General features: G+C 40.4%; 1 protein-coding gene across 16 annotated transcripts in view; it reads left to right on the forward strand.

Moving 5' to 3' along the window:
• The window catches only part of LDB2 (LIM domain binding 2), a 220,072-nt gene extending 202,703 nt beyond the window's left edge, over positions 1–17,369 (forward strand). For 3 of the 16 annotated variants that reach the window (XM_037399684.1, XM_037399643.1, XM_037399693.1), the window contains 3 exons: positions 5,676–5,799; positions 6,919–7,070; positions 16,085–17,369. In XM_037399684.1, coding sequence (XP_037255581.1) covers positions 5,676–5,799; positions 6,919–7,070; positions 16,085–16,315 — 507 coding nt within the window. In that variant the 3' untranslated portion in view covers positions 16,316–17,369. Of the gene's footprint in view, positions 1–5,675; positions 5,800–6,918; positions 7,071–13,236; positions 13,380–16,049 lie in introns of all 16 variants that reach the window. The other 13 variants (XM_037399736.1, XM_037399755.1, XM_037399746.1 and 10 more) reach the window with 8 other exon arrangements.
• The last annotated feature ends 567 nt before the right edge of the window (positions 17,370–17,936 follow it).

A 17,936-nucleotide genomic window follows, 5' to 3' on the forward strand; every position in this document is an offset into this window, starting at 1 on the left:
CTTTGACACAACTCCTGGAAGTCAGACTTTCAGGTGTAGCTCTTTCACAGAGGTTGAGAAAATATCCTTAATGTGTCCCCTTCCTCACTGCAGGCGTGTCAGTAACGTAGCATGGACCTGTGGAGATACAGGTCTGTGGATATCCATGAAACAGGGTGCAGAGACATTTCAGCTCTGCTCAGGAATCCTGCCCCACTGAAGTCAAAGGGACCTTTCCCAGGGAAATGCATCGGGGATGGAATTTCACCGGCAGCGTTAACTGGAGCCGTTCTCTCTAGAGCACGTACAGGGTATGCAGAGGGAAGACTGCATTTCAGCATAGGAATAAGACGTCATTGTGTTCAGATTTGTTAGTTAATAACTCAGAATCTTTTGGAGGATAAAGAATGAGCTCTAAAAGAAAGCACTGAACCCCTTCAAGGCTGCACACTGTATTCCAGGTATACCTTCACTGTCAACATCCTACCTGAACACAAGACGGTGATTAATACTCCCGTTCAAATGGGTTTTTGTCAATTTTAGGAAGGGTTATAAATCTCTGTGAGCTCCGACTATGTAACAGTTCCTATAGTTTTCAAGTGATTAATACAGGCATTCAACTAGGAAAAGTTTCAAGCATCTAAAGAGTTAAAACTAAATTTCAGTAAAACTTCAGAAAACACCCATAGCTGTCAGGTTCCTTGCTGGTTTCATTCAGAAAAACTGATGTTACATTAAACATTAACATTTTGAAGTGTCATCTACACGAAAATTTTGGCTAATTCTATTTTTTTAATTGTGGTTAATGAAACTTTCGCTTATACAGAAAAAACTGGTAACCAATGGAAGGTACAGTTCTCATAACTCACTTCTTTTGGTAGACCTGGTGACTCATCGGCTGGCCAGCACTTACTGACCAGATGCGTTTCCTACTTTAAAGAAACTGGCTCGGTGATTATGTCGGTCTCACCACCTAAGTATTGCAAGACTTGAGTCCCACTGAATTCTCTTTAAAAAGCAAAAGGCACTGAAAAACTGAAAGGCTGCAGTTCTTTTGTGCTTCTGGCATGTAGGCAGGGGATGCCTGTTAGCTGGGCTAGCTCTGCCACCTGCAGCTCGGAGCTGGCAGGACCATCTTCACCAGCAGCCTAACAAACCTTTGCTACTGGAAATGTAAAAACTGGCATGGAGACAAGGGGTTTCACTGAAGAGGGCAATTGCTAATTAAATTAGCAATAGAATACATAATCTTATGGTATGCAAAAGTAAGGTAAAAGAGAGCTTTCACATTGGTCTTTCTGCTAATCTTCACTCACCAGAATGAGCATCTATTGTCAGAATAGAATAGAGAGCTGGCATTAGAACAAAAATCATAAGGCTGAAGCCATTCTCGGTGTGACTGGAGTGATCTCAAGAGCCAAACTTGACCACTTACCTATAAAGGTCAATTTTGGCTCTGCTGATAACTGAAGCGTTACAGAAAATTACGTATAGATCCACATTCTCAGAACCCTCTAACTTCTGTCTGCAGTACCTCCAGTATCTCCTCATATAACTCCTTTCTTGAGACACGCTCTTTTTTGAGACCTGTAAATGCTAGTCTTCCCCTCTAAGAAAAAAAAAAAAAAAAGGTCAATAAAAAAACAAATCAAGTCCTTCCAGATGTGTTTTGCTAACACAAAAACCCATGTGCTTTATTATGTTCCCTACTTTCACTTCCCAGAGCCACAAGGGTATATAACATTACCATTTTCTCAAGTTGGATACAAGCCCTGTAATTGATGAAATGTCCATAGGATCCATGTGGAACCCTAGGGCAATTCACTGACCTCTGTACAGCACCAAAATGTGTGCTCGTGTCCCAGAGTGCGCTAGGCACCCATAGGTGCTCCTCATGCCAACGGCTTCTCTCACTGACACACCGTGTTCATCTCTCGTGTGGGATCCAACCCACAGCCATGGTTCAGCAGTACTGGTCAGACATCACTCCCATGAGTTGAAGTGAGAAAAGATGATTGGAAACTAATTTTAATAATATTGGGTTACTATGCATCATGTGGAGTTCTTTCAGTAGGTTTTAGTACTGCAGAGGGAAAGTACATAAGCTATGATGATACACGTTCTTTCACATTTGTTTAAAAGCTAAAAGAAGCATAATTTTTTTCTTTTAACTTTGGGGTTTGTTCACTGCCCACACACTTAAGACACCATCTAGTGTCTGACAAATCCATATGAAGTGTTGTGTTCTTCTGGGACAGCAAGAGCAATCAGAGGGACGAGATCCAGCATAACCCAGGGCATTTTGGCTGGCGCTGGACACCTACGGGAGGGCAAATGAATCCCACATTTTGTGTTGTCTAAACTCAGAGCTTGGAAATATCTGTGTCTTTTTAAGCATTGCCATTAAAGCTTCTGGGTTCCTTAGTCGTGTGGAAATCAGTTCTGTGATCATACATCATCACTGCGCTAAAGCCTTTAATTCTTTAAGATATTTTCCTGGGTGACTGATTCTGAGCTGTGCAGAAAATGCTTGTAGAAGAGATTGGTTTTGTTGGCGTTGGAAATGTTCTAGTACTATAGTAAAGACTTGTGCCTTCTGATAGTATCCAATGCTTGAAACAATGTTAAAATAGATATTTTGAAAGGGAATCTCACGGGGCAAGATTAGGTGATCTTTCGGGAATAGGCAGTCTAAGCCTCAGGCTTCTTCTATATGCCAATGAATGTCGGACTGTGTAAAACATTTAGTTAGCTTTGTTTAAAGAAGTCACTTTGTAAAATGATGCAGTCAAACCAACCTGCCATTTACCTTGCTCGCTAGCCGTTAAAGATGGCAGGTGGTTTTGGCCAACCTAATTCTCAAATGCATCTTGTCCCCACATTTTAAATCTAGATTTTTGCAAAATCCAAGCTACTGATTGTCACTGGCAGGTTCCTCAGACTTAAGATAATTGGACCATGATCTTTTCCTTTTTCAGGGATTTGATTTTGAGTCACTTTAGATTTCAAGTAGGTCTCAAAGGTCGCAGAAAAGGCTGTGAGATTTAATATCAATCATTGTTAATTCAGTTCAGTTTACATTTGTGCTCAATTCACATGAGCCAGACGCACTTAAAATGGACTTGTCACTAGAGAGTGCGATGCCCTCCTATTACTCAGGCATCCAAAGCTGACCTTCCAATTTCCAGACTTTAGAGGGGGGAATTGGTTGTGAGTTCCCCCAAACCAGAAGAGGAATTCACAAGTCCATACAGCTCCCAAATATCCAGAAGATGAGATCGTCCCGTGTCCTACTGTAGGGGCCGTTTTGGCCGTAGCGCTTGTCGCTTTGCATCCATGCGTGTGGGATCAGTCGGGCATTGCTCCATTTTGGGTCCGTATCCCATTTTAGCCTTGTGTGAGAAGTGAGAGAGATTCTAGACAGGATTAGCAGTCAGGATATCTATGGGCAGCAGGGACTGCGTAGTTCTCCTCAGCGTGCATTACAGTTAGAGCACAATGGGAAACATCTTTGCCAGATGATAAAGAAGAAACATTCTCTTTGTTGCCAACAATAAATATATATGGAGAAGCAAATGTGTCATGAATAAAGTGTCCCTAAGGAAATCTTGGAAAACCCTACATGTGTATTTACATACTTCTAGTCCCAGCAGCAGCAGAGCTATGTGAGTGTAGTGCTTTGCCCAGGCTAACTAGTTTGTTAAGAATTACTACAGCTATCTTTTTCGTGCTAGTTACTATCTGCTCATAATGAGACAATTTAAGCAGCCCTGCCAGAAACCCCGACTTTCGAGAACCAAAGCAATGGTGTCCATTATGATCATGAATCTCTCCCTCTCTCACACACACAAAACCTGAGCAAGTGCCTGCAGGCTTCAGAATAAATTGGATAAGAACTCAAAATACAACACCTCTTTCACAGCATACACTGGATCCTGCACATACTTTAGGACCTGATGCTCTTAATTTTTGGTAGAATATTGAACCGGAGGAAGATCTGAGCCCAAAGTGCACAATCTGATAGCAGCTCTCTGTCTATTAGGTTACCTTGCAGATATTTATCTACAAAAATATATGTAAAAAGCCTACTTAAGGAAAAAGTCAATGGGGCAACTGCAGATTCAATTTTTGCAGTTGGAAAAAAATAATTCCTCACACTGAAGCTCTTCATTCTCCCTGCTGCTTTATGTTATCTCTGTTTTAACTGCCGTTAATGAAAGGCTCATCTAAAGGCAGTGCCAGTACACAATAATATTTAAATGCTGAATTAATCTCTTAGCCCTCATGGCAGCTCCCTTTCAGCTATTTTCCCTGCATACTTTGCATCTCCATTTATATGAATGAGAGTGGGGTGCGCATGGGGAGAATGGAGCAAACATTGATCGGCTCTGCAGCCCAGGGAGAAGAATTTGCCTCATGTCTTATATATTTGTAACAGCATGAAAGGAAAACGTCATCCGCTGAAGTAAATCAACAATGCTCCTTCAGCAAGACTTGCTAGAATTAGTAAATAACTCAAAACAAGACTCAGCTTAAGTTATACCTTTCTGCAGCTGCCATTCTAACTTCTAGCAATTTGACCAACTCGGTGCCTTACTTCTGTTGGTAAAAATAGCCAAACCTTCCTCTGCTTCTAAATGCAGTTCTGCTTTGAAAAGTGACTAAGGATGGCATGCAGGCTCCATGCTTGTTCTGTGTCAACGATTTCCTTATCAAATGTGCTTGTTGGCAAGCAGGGAACCTTTTCCTCCTGTGTGCCAGCCATGCAAATTTCAGTTGGAACCTAGAGGGTCAGCCTGGATTTTTCCTTCTCATGTAGGATGACCAAAAAGCAAAGATTCTGCAAGCAAGAGTAAACCCTCAATTACATGTGTGCAATTCTGCAGTCTTCTGTGGCTTTGTGTAAGGCTTAACTGACTGGAAACAATTCTGTGGTGATGAACAGGAGGGAATAGAAACCAGCTCACTCTCTTCTTTATGCTAGATCTACTGTGCTAACAGGAGCAAAAAGCAGTGAACAGTGATTTTAATTATTAAGTGAACAGATAGAAAATATATAAGACTCCATTTGAAAAAGGTGTTTGCTTGAAATTCCATATTTTCAGAAATCTCCAGCTTTGACATCATAAAGCATTCAAGCTGACAAGGAAAATAAAATACTCCTCTTTTTTTCCCCAGACATCTCATTCATGTGATGGGAGGAAAATGTATAGTCATCATAACTAGAAAGGAACACAATTATTTTAATTGTTTTGCATACAATAGCAAGGTAAAAGATCGTTTATGAGAAGTCTTCATTGTGGAGTGCAGAAGGTCAGAAGATCATTGTGTGTACATTTTGTTGTGTGGGAATGATAACCCACTATGGGAATTTTATTATTTATTAATTCACCTTTGCAACTTTGGCAATCAAGCATGAAAATTTTCTACTCTTCTGAAATCTCTGTAGTCTGGAAGACCAGAGTTGAAGTTTTTCTGATTTTTTTTTTAAATACTTAAGATGGCAAATAGTGAGCAAAAGTTTTCTCAGTTCAGAGTTTTGATCTTGCAATCCCAGTGCAGATTAAACTGAGCTGTACAAGGCATACTCCCTTAGCAACGGTAAAAAAGAAGCCAAGAATATACTTTCCAGCTATGTAAATACTGATCAACTGAGTCTTTGCTTGGATGAAATCATTCTATTCTTTTTCTTCCAGTTGTGTGTAATACTGGAGCCAATGCAGGAACTGATGTCAAGACATAAAACTTACAATCTAAGTCCTCGAGACTGCTTGAAGACTTGCTTGTTTCAAAAATGGCAGAGAATGGTGGCCCCACCAGGTATGTTTCATTTCCAGTATTTTACTTCTTTTATAGTTAAATTAATATAGAAACAGTGGGAAAATTTACTTACAAAGGAAAGTAATAAGAATTAGCACTGTTCCAAAAGTAAGCCTGAAAATTATTTTGATGTTTTATGATTTCAGTCTGACCCAACTGATTTATAGATGTGCACATTCAGATGGTTTCACTATGGCTGGGATATAATTTAGTACAAAAATATGTGTAGATGGAATGCAAAATGCCTACTGGCTCCATTAGAATTCATCATTTGTGTAATTCAGCTTCCTGCTGTGACTCTGAAATTACAGCTACAATTCATAATTAATTGTCTTTGAGACTAATATAACGTTATTTACAGGCCTGGACCTAATCTCCTTCCTCTTACACCTCAAAATAATAATTCTCTCTCTTTTCAGACTGTTAAAGATTTGTATATCTAAGACTATTCACATGGGTGCCCCAGCCAAATTTTGAGAAGTACCATTGCCCCTCTGTTCTTCGCCAATTTAAGCAAAGTTATATAATTGTCCTGACTCGCTCTGAGTTTGGAAGACTTGCAGAGAAATGGCATTCAGCAGGCCGTCACGGCTTCTCTTGGGAGGGTCAGTTTGAAAGGTGAAGGCCACCTCAAAAGTAGATGGATCTCAAATGGTAGTCGCTTGTATGCTGCGTGGATGGCTGCAGTAGGGTAGAGAGCTGCCTTTAGCCACTGCCTCTGGCTGGATCGTTTGAGGCTGTACCCTACATCGGAATAAGACCTCGATTTTTGTTTAGCACTGTTGTTTGCTGTGTGACCTTCAGCAAGTTACATGGTCACTTAAAGCATCAAGATAGTTATCATGATACTCCCACTAGTAAAATGCTTTCAAATTTCTTTACAGATAATGCTGGAAGAATAAGCTTCATTAGTCTGTTACACAAAATTGAAGCAGATTCCATTCGTTTGGGTTCAAATATTATTCTGCAGTTCGTGTTAAATCTAGTACTATTACTACTTGTAAACATAGAAATTTAAAACTAGATGCAAAAATGTTTCAGCACTTCTGCTTGTGGATCATTTTAGTACATGCTTTACAATATCTGCCACTTGCTTTCCTTCTTACCATTTTATTGCAGCAGAACCCACAAGACAACCGACAACCAAACGGAGAAAAAGGAAAAACTCTACCAGCAGCACTTCCAACAGCAGTGCTGGGAACAATGCAAATAGTACCAACAGCAAGAAAAAGTCAGCTGCTGCAAACCTGAGTCTATCAAGTCAGGTACCTGTAAGTCTCACTTTCCTTTTAGGCCTGAATCACTTACGGTGCTTTAATTCTTCCCTTACATTGTAAAGAAGGTGCATTCTTGAGCCTAAACTATCACAGGCAAAAGGTGATCTTGCACAGTGTGCTGTGGGAGCTGGGCAAGTAGTGGAGAGATACAAAGAAGCCGTTCTGCAGGGCAGCTTTAATGAATGACCCCCAAGTAGGAGTATCCTGAGGACCAGATGTGACTTTTTTTAAGGCCTGGGCCAACTCCCGTTCTTGTCAGTGGTTGTCCTTCCACTGATGGTGGGTCTCAGATTAGGTCTCACGGTTTTAGATATAGTGTGAGTCTTGCAGACTTCCACCCGCTAGGTGCTGAGGATGAGTCCGTGTGGAACGGGACAGCCACACTCTACGTTCATACCTTACCTCTAACCGGTGCCGGGTTCAGTGGGACAGGTCATGAATTAACTTACCTGCAGAGGTTATCTCTTTTTCAAACCATTCCACTTGCAGAGGGTAGATCCACTGGACTATGGGTCTTAGCTTACCCACGCCAGTAGCTTAACTGTTGACGTCCTAATTATACAGGGAAACACCAAGTCATTCCTAGAACTGTACCAGCACTTTAACAATGTCACGTTTATTGCCTTAGACACAATATAGGGGTAATCAGACCCCAAATTGTGACAAAGTGTGCCTTAGTCAATAAGGAGAAAGCTTATGTATTTTAAAGCTGGGGGAGTTAATTTGATATTATAGGAACTATAAAATGGTATCTTGGGAATAACATGCAGGGATTTTTATTGGATTTCTGATCAGCAGATAGGAAAGGGCTAGGTCTCCTCTGAAGCCTGACAAAGAATATAGGCCTTTTGTTAGCACAAAGCAGGCACTTCCTAGGAAGCTTGAATACCCAGATAAAAAAAGAGTAGACTAACACCAGCGAAATGAAATGAAGATTTTTGTTTAGCAACTGATTCAGCAATCCACTAGCTTATGAAGCTTTGGGCTTCAGTACATTAAACTCATATTTTCTCCTTGTCACATTAAAATTTTCACATGGCTCGCATCCCTGCAGTCAGATTCTTTCCCTAATATAGGCATCTCTGGGTTTTCCTGGCAGCACAAAGCAGTCAGAAGGCCAGCTACCTGATCCCCTGGTGGCAGGGACCACTCTGCCTCGCAGACTGTGTCTGCCAGAAAGCCCTTTAGATCAATAATCGACCATATTTAAGAAAAAAACAACAATTAAGTGCAAAACTGAGCAACCAGCTAGTTCCCTGCTGTCTCTGAGTTTAAAGGACAGTAAAATCACTTTTTCTTGGCTACTGCCTGCCCTGAGTTCAATTCAGTAGGGCCAGAATCTGACCCCCTGCCTCTCTTCAGTCTGCTTCTCCCTGGAGAGATGACTTGTTGGATTCAGTGGTAGCCAGGTGTACTTGTATGTTTGAGTGTAATTGAGCCCTCTGATAGTTACCTGTCATTCCCACTGATACTCAGGCTGACTTCAGGTACTGAAAGGCTGCTCCTGACAGATGAAGTATTCAAGGCTACTTTTCCTGATGGAGATGATAGTTGAGCTTCTGAGACATAATGGTGAAATTTATCATGGTATGAGGGATGGATTTTTGGTCTTCATTGACTTTCAGGATGCTGCATAGTCAGTATTTTTCAATATTGTTTGCCTTCTGTACTGTAGTAGCAAGATGGTCCAAACTGTTTTGTATGGAGGATCAGGTTCCATTTATAGGATGCTTCTCCTTTCCCTCTGCAAAGTGGAAAATGCTTAGCTGTTCAATTTGACATACTAACAGCTCTTCCCATCTTCCCCACAGCAAAGATAGCAAGCCAGATGGAATTAATGGTTGGGCCACCCTGTCGAGTAGACAGAACTCAAAATAATTTTAGCAGTAGGATATTCTGGTGTAAAACTATTCAACACTTTTCAGTTAAATACAGAGATGATACCATGTTTCTTCAAAATTATGTATTCTTTGAAGTGGGCCTTATTACAGGCATGCCACTGCTTTCTGAAGTTAGGTGCAGGGAGCAGTAACTTGCTTTCTGTTTCTGATAACTTTACCTTAAAGCTAATCATTCAGTGGTTAGTGTTTGATTTCCTTTATATGCAGTAGCAGACAAGATATCCTCAAACACAATTTTGCAGTTTTCAACTAATGAAAAGCTTCATTTGGCCATATAGCTTTCCGTGAATGGGACTTCCTTGCTCAGCAGAAAAAAATGTTACTGAAATCATTCATTTCCAGTGTTAAAAGCATTTCCACCCTCATTATTAGAGAAAAAGAATCAAATCTTCTGTCCAGATAACTCACATAACAGAGCTAGTTTGAGTTCCATTTTTCCCATCCTCCTCTCTGGAGTACCCCGACAATAACCCCATACCCACACCAAACCTGAATTGATGTGAAGTCATGTGCTCCAGCTTTGTCTTTTTTTCTCCACTGATTTCTTCCCAGCCAGCAAAGACAGTCTCTCCACCATAACAGAATCTAACTCCTAATTTCCTGTGACTTTTGTGCTTCTAGGTTGTTTTCTCTTTGATAGTAAATTAATCCTATTAGAGGATGTTTCCTTTGCCTCTATTCTCTGTCGTGTTTCTTGGTTTAGGACATTAGTAATTATTCAGTTTTGCTCCCACAGTGATGCTGTGTATACCCTGGCAAATGTGTGAACTTACCATACACCTCATCCACATTTCTCACTCACACTATTAACTTCTGTTTCTTTATTGAGGTCTTCCTGTCTGCAAAGGCAGATGTTCCTTGTTCAGGACAGTGACCGGAAAGCAGCTGGAGTACCATCAGCTATGACAAAGCTTGACACTTCAGAGGAACGTATCATTTCCCCCCTAGCCCCTTCCAGACCTTCAGATAAATACATGGGGCTAAGCAAACCTTACTCCATGAGATGGAACAGTACTTATCACATACGTTCTTCTTCAGTAATAGGAGTTTGTGCCATTGCCTCTACCTGTGTTATTTTCTGATCAGTTCTTCAGGCAGGAACTGTGCTGACAACATGGGGCCAAGCCCAGAAAGTGAAATGATGTGGTTGTATTTCCATGCACAGGTCAGGCTGGCACTGCACCCTGAAGTCCAGTTGCTGAAGCCTAATCAATCAGTATCATTTGTGCCCTTTGTGTTGCCTTAAATTTATTAGCACTTTGTGCTGACCCATTCTGATACATCTTTAATAACACACTCTTCAAAAGCATCTGAAGGGTCTCTGCCAGTGGGTGGGTATGCATCTTCTCTCTCATCAGCAATTTGAAAAGGGTCAAGTCTCAGCCTGTTCTCTTACCTCTATTTTTTTATACCGTCTCAACTCTGCTAAATAAAATATGAAGTTTTCCCTTTTGACAGTCACTTGCACTCTGTTACACTCATTTTCCCTTAGAGTGGTGGGAAAACCCAGTGGTTTCTCCGGCTCTGTTATTTCTCATGCTACTGATTGCAGACCCTTAGCATCTCTTGTCAATATGACTTTCTGCTCAAGTCCCTTGTTTAACACCTTTTCTACATATTGTGTATTTCCTACATATTTCCTACATTCTTAAAGCAAATATAGTGAGCCAGTGTGCTGCATGATTGCACCACACAGCTCATGCCTATGTTGGCCTGTTACTTGTCCAGTGATGCTTTTGACCTGAATCCTATAGGTGCTGAGGCAACACGCTGTAGGGTATTAGAAGTAGAACCAAGTGCCACTTAAGTCGCTCCAATAGCACAAATATAAAAATATTTTTTCTCACCAGAAGTTTTCTTCTCTCGGGCTTTCATGGGTGCAGGTTCAATACTGCCAGTGCTTTTCACAAATACATTGGCTGTTTCTAATGTGTAAAGAAAGTTGACAGAACAGAGACCCAGAAATTGTGGTCCACTCAGCTGTCTTAGTCTTAGCAGATGCCAGTAATTTGAACTGCTCTTAGATTTGTTCATGTTCTTGATCATATCTGATCTTTGAAAGGAATGTTAACCCGGTGTGCTGAAACTGGAATTATCAATTTCCTCTGTCTTCTAAACAAAGAGCAAAGATGGGCAAGACTCCTTCTGCAAGGTTCATCAAAACCCTGCCCTTCTAATGTTAGCATTTATATGATTTCAGAGAAATCAGTTATATAATTTGGGGGTGTGTCATTGCCTTATCACTTACACAGTAGTAATATCCTCTAATACTTGAAGCTAGCTGCAGTGTTTTCCCAAGTCTTTATTTGGTTTTCAAGCCTCTTTACTGGATAAAATTGGATTCATTTACATTTTTCATATTCTTGTGTATCAAATGAAACTATCTTGCAAGCCCAGGCCCTTGTACATAGAACAGTGACTTGCACACTGGGATCTGCAGTTTGCAGGTGTATGCAAGATCATCAGAAGGGGTCCACACAGCCATTATCACTTAACTATCACTTTCTGTTACGTTTAATAAGAACAGTGCACATTGATCCATTTTCAACTATTTGAATTAGGAAATTTGACAATGATGCACAACTGTCACAAACTCTAAGAACCATTGCTTTAGACTGTTCCCAGTCACAGCCATAGAAATTAACAGGTGGGTTTTGCTTGCATTTACTAATGAAGATCTGTAATACTATAACCATGAACCCAGTGAAATATCATTTGTGTTGGGAAGACCAATGTATGCCTACATGCCACTAAGTAAATCAAATGTTCTTTGTTACATCCAGAGTCTCAATTAAAGCCTCCTTGTGCTCTTCAAGCAAGTAACACACCTCAATAATCTCTCCTTCTCTTTGTAGTTCTCTCTAAGCTCCTCAAAATCCAAATCCGTAAATAAACCTGCTGATGTGGAAGGGAGCAATGTGATTTCTTACATGTTTCACAAAGAGGGGTAGGTTTAGGTGGTTTGTAATGTCTATCATAGTACCAGAGCTACAGCGCCCAGGGTCAGAAGAGCAGTGTCGGAAATTATCCCATGTCGCAGAACTATGCAATTCAGAATCTAAGATTTAGCCATAAGAGTGAACAAATCTGTTTCCAGCTTTTTTACTTTAGGAAAAATATTCCAAACAAGACCAGAATGTCAAGTTAACAGAGAGGCCTGTGATGGGATGTGAAAGATAACTGTTTTCCTCTAGAAAGTGTTTACTTTGAAACCTAATTAAAATGTCAGTTCTGTTTCTATAGATCAACACAAGTGTCAGTCCAATGTTTTTGTCTTGGAAGCACTGACCATTATGGATGTGGGCAGCGATGGGGCTCTCAGTCATTAATAATTTTTGTGGCAAGGAGCTAAGAGGTCAGTTATTAAAATAATCACCACTAATACAGTTCCATAAGAAGGAAGGAAGATCAGGAGGAGGTACCCTTCTTCTTTTGACTTAGCACTTAGAGGTGGATGCTTAAACTAGTGCAACTTTCATTCCTTGGAGTATAAGACTTGCTTGAACAATATACTTGGTAGTTTCAGGTGGTTTTAATTACCCCAGGCTGGTGAAGCACTGCCTACTTCTGGGGACTGTGACACCTAAGCTAGGAACTAATCACTCTCACATGCTGAGCGGGGCCACGTATTAACAGCAGCAAAGATGGCAGGCGCAGGACAGGGAATTTTACATGGCCCACCACCCATTTTTACCTCCAGATTCCAGTAAGACATTGTTCAGCCACAGGATGACCTTTAAAATCCAAAATTAAAAAGTTTAGTTACGTAACTGGCCATAGCAGACCTAAACTCGAAGCCAGGTATAGAAAAGATGAAGCCTGAGAAATGCCCGGTCTGTTAAATAGAAGTGCTTGCATTTGAGTGGTGTGTGAAGTGATCTCTGTGTATAGTTTATGTGCATCGATTTAAGTTTGGATGGCAATTAGGCTTATTCAGGATGAAAGGTATGATATACATGAAAGCTGCTTTTGTGGTTATATTATTAAATAATACATTTCTATCACATGATGTAAAACATCCACTGATTTATTTACAGTGCTTCACTGCAACCATATTTTACTATCATGAGACATTCCTTGACCAAAAATGTTGTTTCTAATCACCGAGTAAATTAATAAGATCAAGTGACTACAGTCTAAATCTTTTTTCAACTAATCTAGTCAAATATGTGCTACCATAACTAGGCCGTAGCAGTGTGTGCTGCCATGCAAGAGACTAGGGTTTAATTCTTGGATTCTGCTTCTCACTCCATGAGCAGGAGCTAGGAGCGCTCCAGAGCTGCAGCCTCAACCCTGGGAGGGATGGAGCCCTGTGTCACTCAGCAGCACTGACCCCCACGGGCCAATTTAAGGAGAAGCATTGAGGGGCTCTAAAAGGAGTCACTTCCAGTCCTCCTCAGAGGTTGGTGGTCATTGCACGGGATCTAGTGAGTGGAGGTTCAATGGGGTGCACTCGGTGGGGGCTTCAGCTTTCAGTCTGAGGAGCAGAATCCTCTCTGGGGAGGAACCAGCATGTGCGCTTCCTCAGACACGATTTTTGCCTGACATAGCTACAAGTGGCAAGATTGTCAAGAATATATATATTTTTTTTTTTTTCAAATGTCCTGTAACTAATGCTGTGATATCTATCCTTTAAATAGAATGAGGGAAAACTCCACTAACCTCAATATAATTGTAGTTTAATTCCCAGAAAGAGAGAGAGAGAGAGAGAGAGAGTCTCAGTAGCATGGAGAGAAATACAAGTGCAAACTGTCCTCTCAGTGGGCATCATCATACTAAAGGAATAATATTTGCAAAGAATCTGAGAAATGAGAGATGGAAATACTTACGCAGTCACTGAACACCTCCCCGCTGATGCACAGAAGTTTCCTGCCACAGACTGAGATTTTTCCCAGCCCAGTGTTAGGCAACCTGAGCAGCACTGTTCCAGTGGGGTCGTTAATCCTCAGTCTGCAGTTCTCAGTAACAGGAACATTGTCTTGGCAGTGGGGATTACATGTTCGTTTACTTAACGTCATCTTAGTACCCTAGTTTACATCTCATCGGATTGGCCTAAAGCGATCCTCTTCCTTTCAGCACTTGCAGCTGTGAAGCGTATTTACCCCTCCCAACCATTCGGTAGACGTAATGCATACGTAATTCTTCCACGTGGCCTCCCCAGCCAGCTGTCCTAGCCCCACAGTTATTTTTGATGCGCTTCTCTAAGTCTCATCCAAGTTGCCCACCTCTTGCTAGTAAGGCAACAGGGAGAACTTGAGGTCCATCCTCAAGAACATTGAAGTAAAAGGAACGGTTGCCACCTCGGTCTGTGATCCTGTGTTTCAGCCACTGCGGTCCCTTTGCCCTGCTGTATCACACTGCACACTCCAACCCAACTCGCTGTCCTCTGCCAGGTCTCTCTTGTCATTAACGCTCTCGCAATACAACGGGGTCAGGTCTGGTTCAGCAGTGCACGCTATACATTGCCTGTTGTTTAGAGGGATGGAATAAATTAGAATAAACTTGGTTATAAACAACTTTGTCTTTTAAACTTCTATGTTGCAAAGCTGTGTGTGAGTTTTATTTAATCAATTATTTTATGGATATATGGAGTAACAAAATATAGACAATGTAAAGAAGAAATCATATAACAGTTCCCATCTACTCGCAAATTTTTCACGTAGCACAGGCTGAAAATGTGATATAAATGTTCTTCTGTAGCATGTCAGCCTTTGCTGAGGGATATTGAGAAACTAAATACTTGCAACAATTCGTATGGTGTCATGGTGCAGGAAGTACGTATCTGATTAAAAAGAAAACTTATTAAATGCAAACATTTGTCTTCTGTTTGCTTTTTACAAATGCTTTTACATTTGTAAGGAGGAACAGATCCTTTAAAATATGAATCTGTTGTTCGCTAGGATTCTTGGAAGGGCTTGTTAAATCAGCGGGTACAAAGCTAGACAGCTGGAATTACTGCACTTTTACCAAACGCTAGCTGATGCCCTGCCACCTGAGCTGCATGAAAAGATGCATCCCACATATTTCTTTAGCGGTTAGCACAGCAGCCTGATTCTCCGTTGAACAGAGAGAACAAGAGAGCTCTCTGGCTTTGCACCTTTGCTTTCCAATCTCAAGTTTGCACCTTTCTATCCCATGCTGGTTAGGTTTTTTGCAGCAAATCTGTGATGCACTGGAGTACAGTAGGCGGTTTACTTGTTTTCATGGAAGGACAATTTGTACTTAAAGCAGTGATTAGATGAATTCTTTCTTTCTTGCATGCTTCAGTTTTTGATGACTACTAGCTTCATCAGTGTAATTATAATTAGCACTCTTCATCTTCCTTTTACGGTACCAGCTGGACAGATTGGTCCTCTTACTGCACAGATTGGCGGCAGGGTTGCCTACATGGAGTTAGGTGACAGGCACCATGAAATAACAGATGGTAAATTCAGGGCTTGTTGGCAATCAGCAGGTTTTTGCTAATGACTTAATTAGCTATGCAAATTGTCAAATCAGTGTGAACATTGTTTTTATCGAAAACTTTACCTAAATTAATTACCATAATTAAGTAGCAGAATGTCAAGTATATTGGATGCGTAAAAGGGCTTGGCTGGCCGTGGATAAGAGAGTTACCATCTTTATTAGAGTGCTGTGCTCCACATTTGAGAAGGCTGAGGATAAGAAATGCGGTTTCTTTTAAACTACTTTTAAAACACGCATATCGCCAAGTTCCAACTAAGATGCACTCTGGTGCCTTTCCAAATAATATGGCTCAGGAAAAAATTACTGGATATAAGCTAAATATTTCAAGCAGGAGTTTAAGGCAGTTTCGTAGCCTGCTTATTTGCTTAAAATCATGCACATTTTTCAGTCTACCTGCTTTTTAGTTCTGGGGTTTCTGATATCTGGAGCCATGAGCATGCAGTTAGAGAGATGTGGTAGTTTTTCTTTTAAATTAGAAATAAAGTGTAAGCCTGTCTCCTGGTTCCTACTATGCAGGAACTTTTAACTCTGTTGTTCAAATATCACAAAGTTAAGAGATGCAAATTCTCTAACATAATTTTTTTAAGTTGATTTTTTCTCTCTCAAGGTTTCCATATAACAAATATTGGGTGCTGTTCACAGGATGTGATGGTGGTAGGAGAACCAACTCTGATGGGAGGCGAATTTGGGGATGAAGACGAAAGGCTTATCACTAGATTAGAGAATACACAGTATGATGCAGCAAATGGCATGGATGATGAAGAAGATTTCAACAATTCACCTGCACTGGGAAATAACAGCCCGTGGAACAGCAAACCTCCTGCTAACCAGGAGACTAAATCTGAAAACCCCACACCACAAGCTTCCCAATAGGTTATTCTGGAGCAGTACCCACCGCAATGTATGTCAGTGGGTTATTAATTACACTTTCACACCATCCTTCAAAACAAAATTTAGAAAAAACACCTTTCAACAGATACAGTATCTATTTCTAAACTAAAGCTATCTGATTTTTTTTAAGTAGGGAAAACTCTTGTATAAGCTTCCATATACATTTCTTGGAAGCATTCACATACATGATACTGGCACTGACCTCAATTAAAATAATTGAAAATTAAATAGCATCTCATGGCAAATTTATGACAATGCATTTTATTGGAAGGGGTTGTTTTTTTCCTCATCAAACAATGGCCATATTTTAACAAGTCATCAGTGCTCAGGATCTCATTAACGTAACTATGTAAAACTTTTTACAATTGTAATATATTTTCTGCTTTTCAACTTGCACCTGAAATTTCTTGTTTCAGAAAAAGATCAGCTTTTAAGGAAAAGTAATTTAAAGTAACTTTTGTTCTTTCTTTAACTTTTTTTTTATTGGTTAATCATTTAAAGGATCCAGTATTTTTAATTTACATTTAGCTGATGCCAGTAGATACTCTTTCCATCATTTAATAAAAATACTGAAACAAGAAATGTCTTTTTTTCATCAAAGACATGAGAAATATTTTTATGTGGAAAAAGACACCCAGTCCTATGAGAGTTTACGCTTTGTAAAATTGCTGTTGATCCAGATATTTTAAAGCCATGTAATCCATTAACTTTGTGGGCAGCTTAATAAATCTAAAACTTTTGTGTTTTTATTATTGTATCTGAGTTGACTTTGTTGTTATTTCTTTTCATAGTATATTTCTTGTATAATATTTTTGTAAAGCCCTCAAACCATTTTTTGTTTTACTTTTTTTTTTTCTTATTCCGGTGTATTTATGTGAAACTTTATAAAAGAAACTAATTTTTTCATTTACATATTAATATGTTCAACTCATCATGTAAAGACACAGTGAGTCAGTGTGTTATATAATACGACTGTATTTTATGTATGCTTTGCCAATAAGTGTGCCAATAAACTGTGTTAACAAATATGCTCTTACACAGTGATTTTACAGTTCCTTGCATACAAAAGACACAACGCCCATGTGCAGGATCACGCACTAGGAATTTTTGGAATTAGCGTTTCACTGAATCACAAGTCTTTTTCCAGCAAAAAAGGAAAGCCTGTAGTTTAGGTGTGAATCGCTTACAGCTCAATTTGGGTAGATGCTCTTTTTTTAACTTTAATGAGGTGTAACACCACAGGTCAGTAACAGCCGCGACAGCCACCCACAGGGGAGTGTGGGGCATCCAGCAAGTGCACCTCCATCCTGAACTCTGCATCCCTCACCTGCCGGGGCTGGGGCTTATCAGAGCAGGGATTTCCACTCTGCTAAATTCTGATGGATAGTTTTATGATGAGTCCCTCAACTGGGGCTGAGAAGATTTTAAAAAATCTCCTTCTCTCTTCCCTTTGTTATCGAATCAGTTGTTCATGGGAGCAGGCAAAACCTCTGGACTGGTGTGGCCACTGCGAATACAGCCCAGCGTGTAAAGCCACCCAGCTGAGCTGGGAGGTGCAGAGGCACACGCCAGCACCCCGAGGCACATGCCAGCACCCCGAGGC

This window comes from Falco rusticolus, chromosome 1, assembly GCF_015220075.1.
Source record: "Falco rusticolus isolate bFalRus1 chromosome 1, bFalRus1.pri, whole genome shotgun sequence".
NCBI lineage: Eukaryota > Metazoa > Chordata > Aves > Falconiformes > Falconidae > Falco > Falco rusticolus.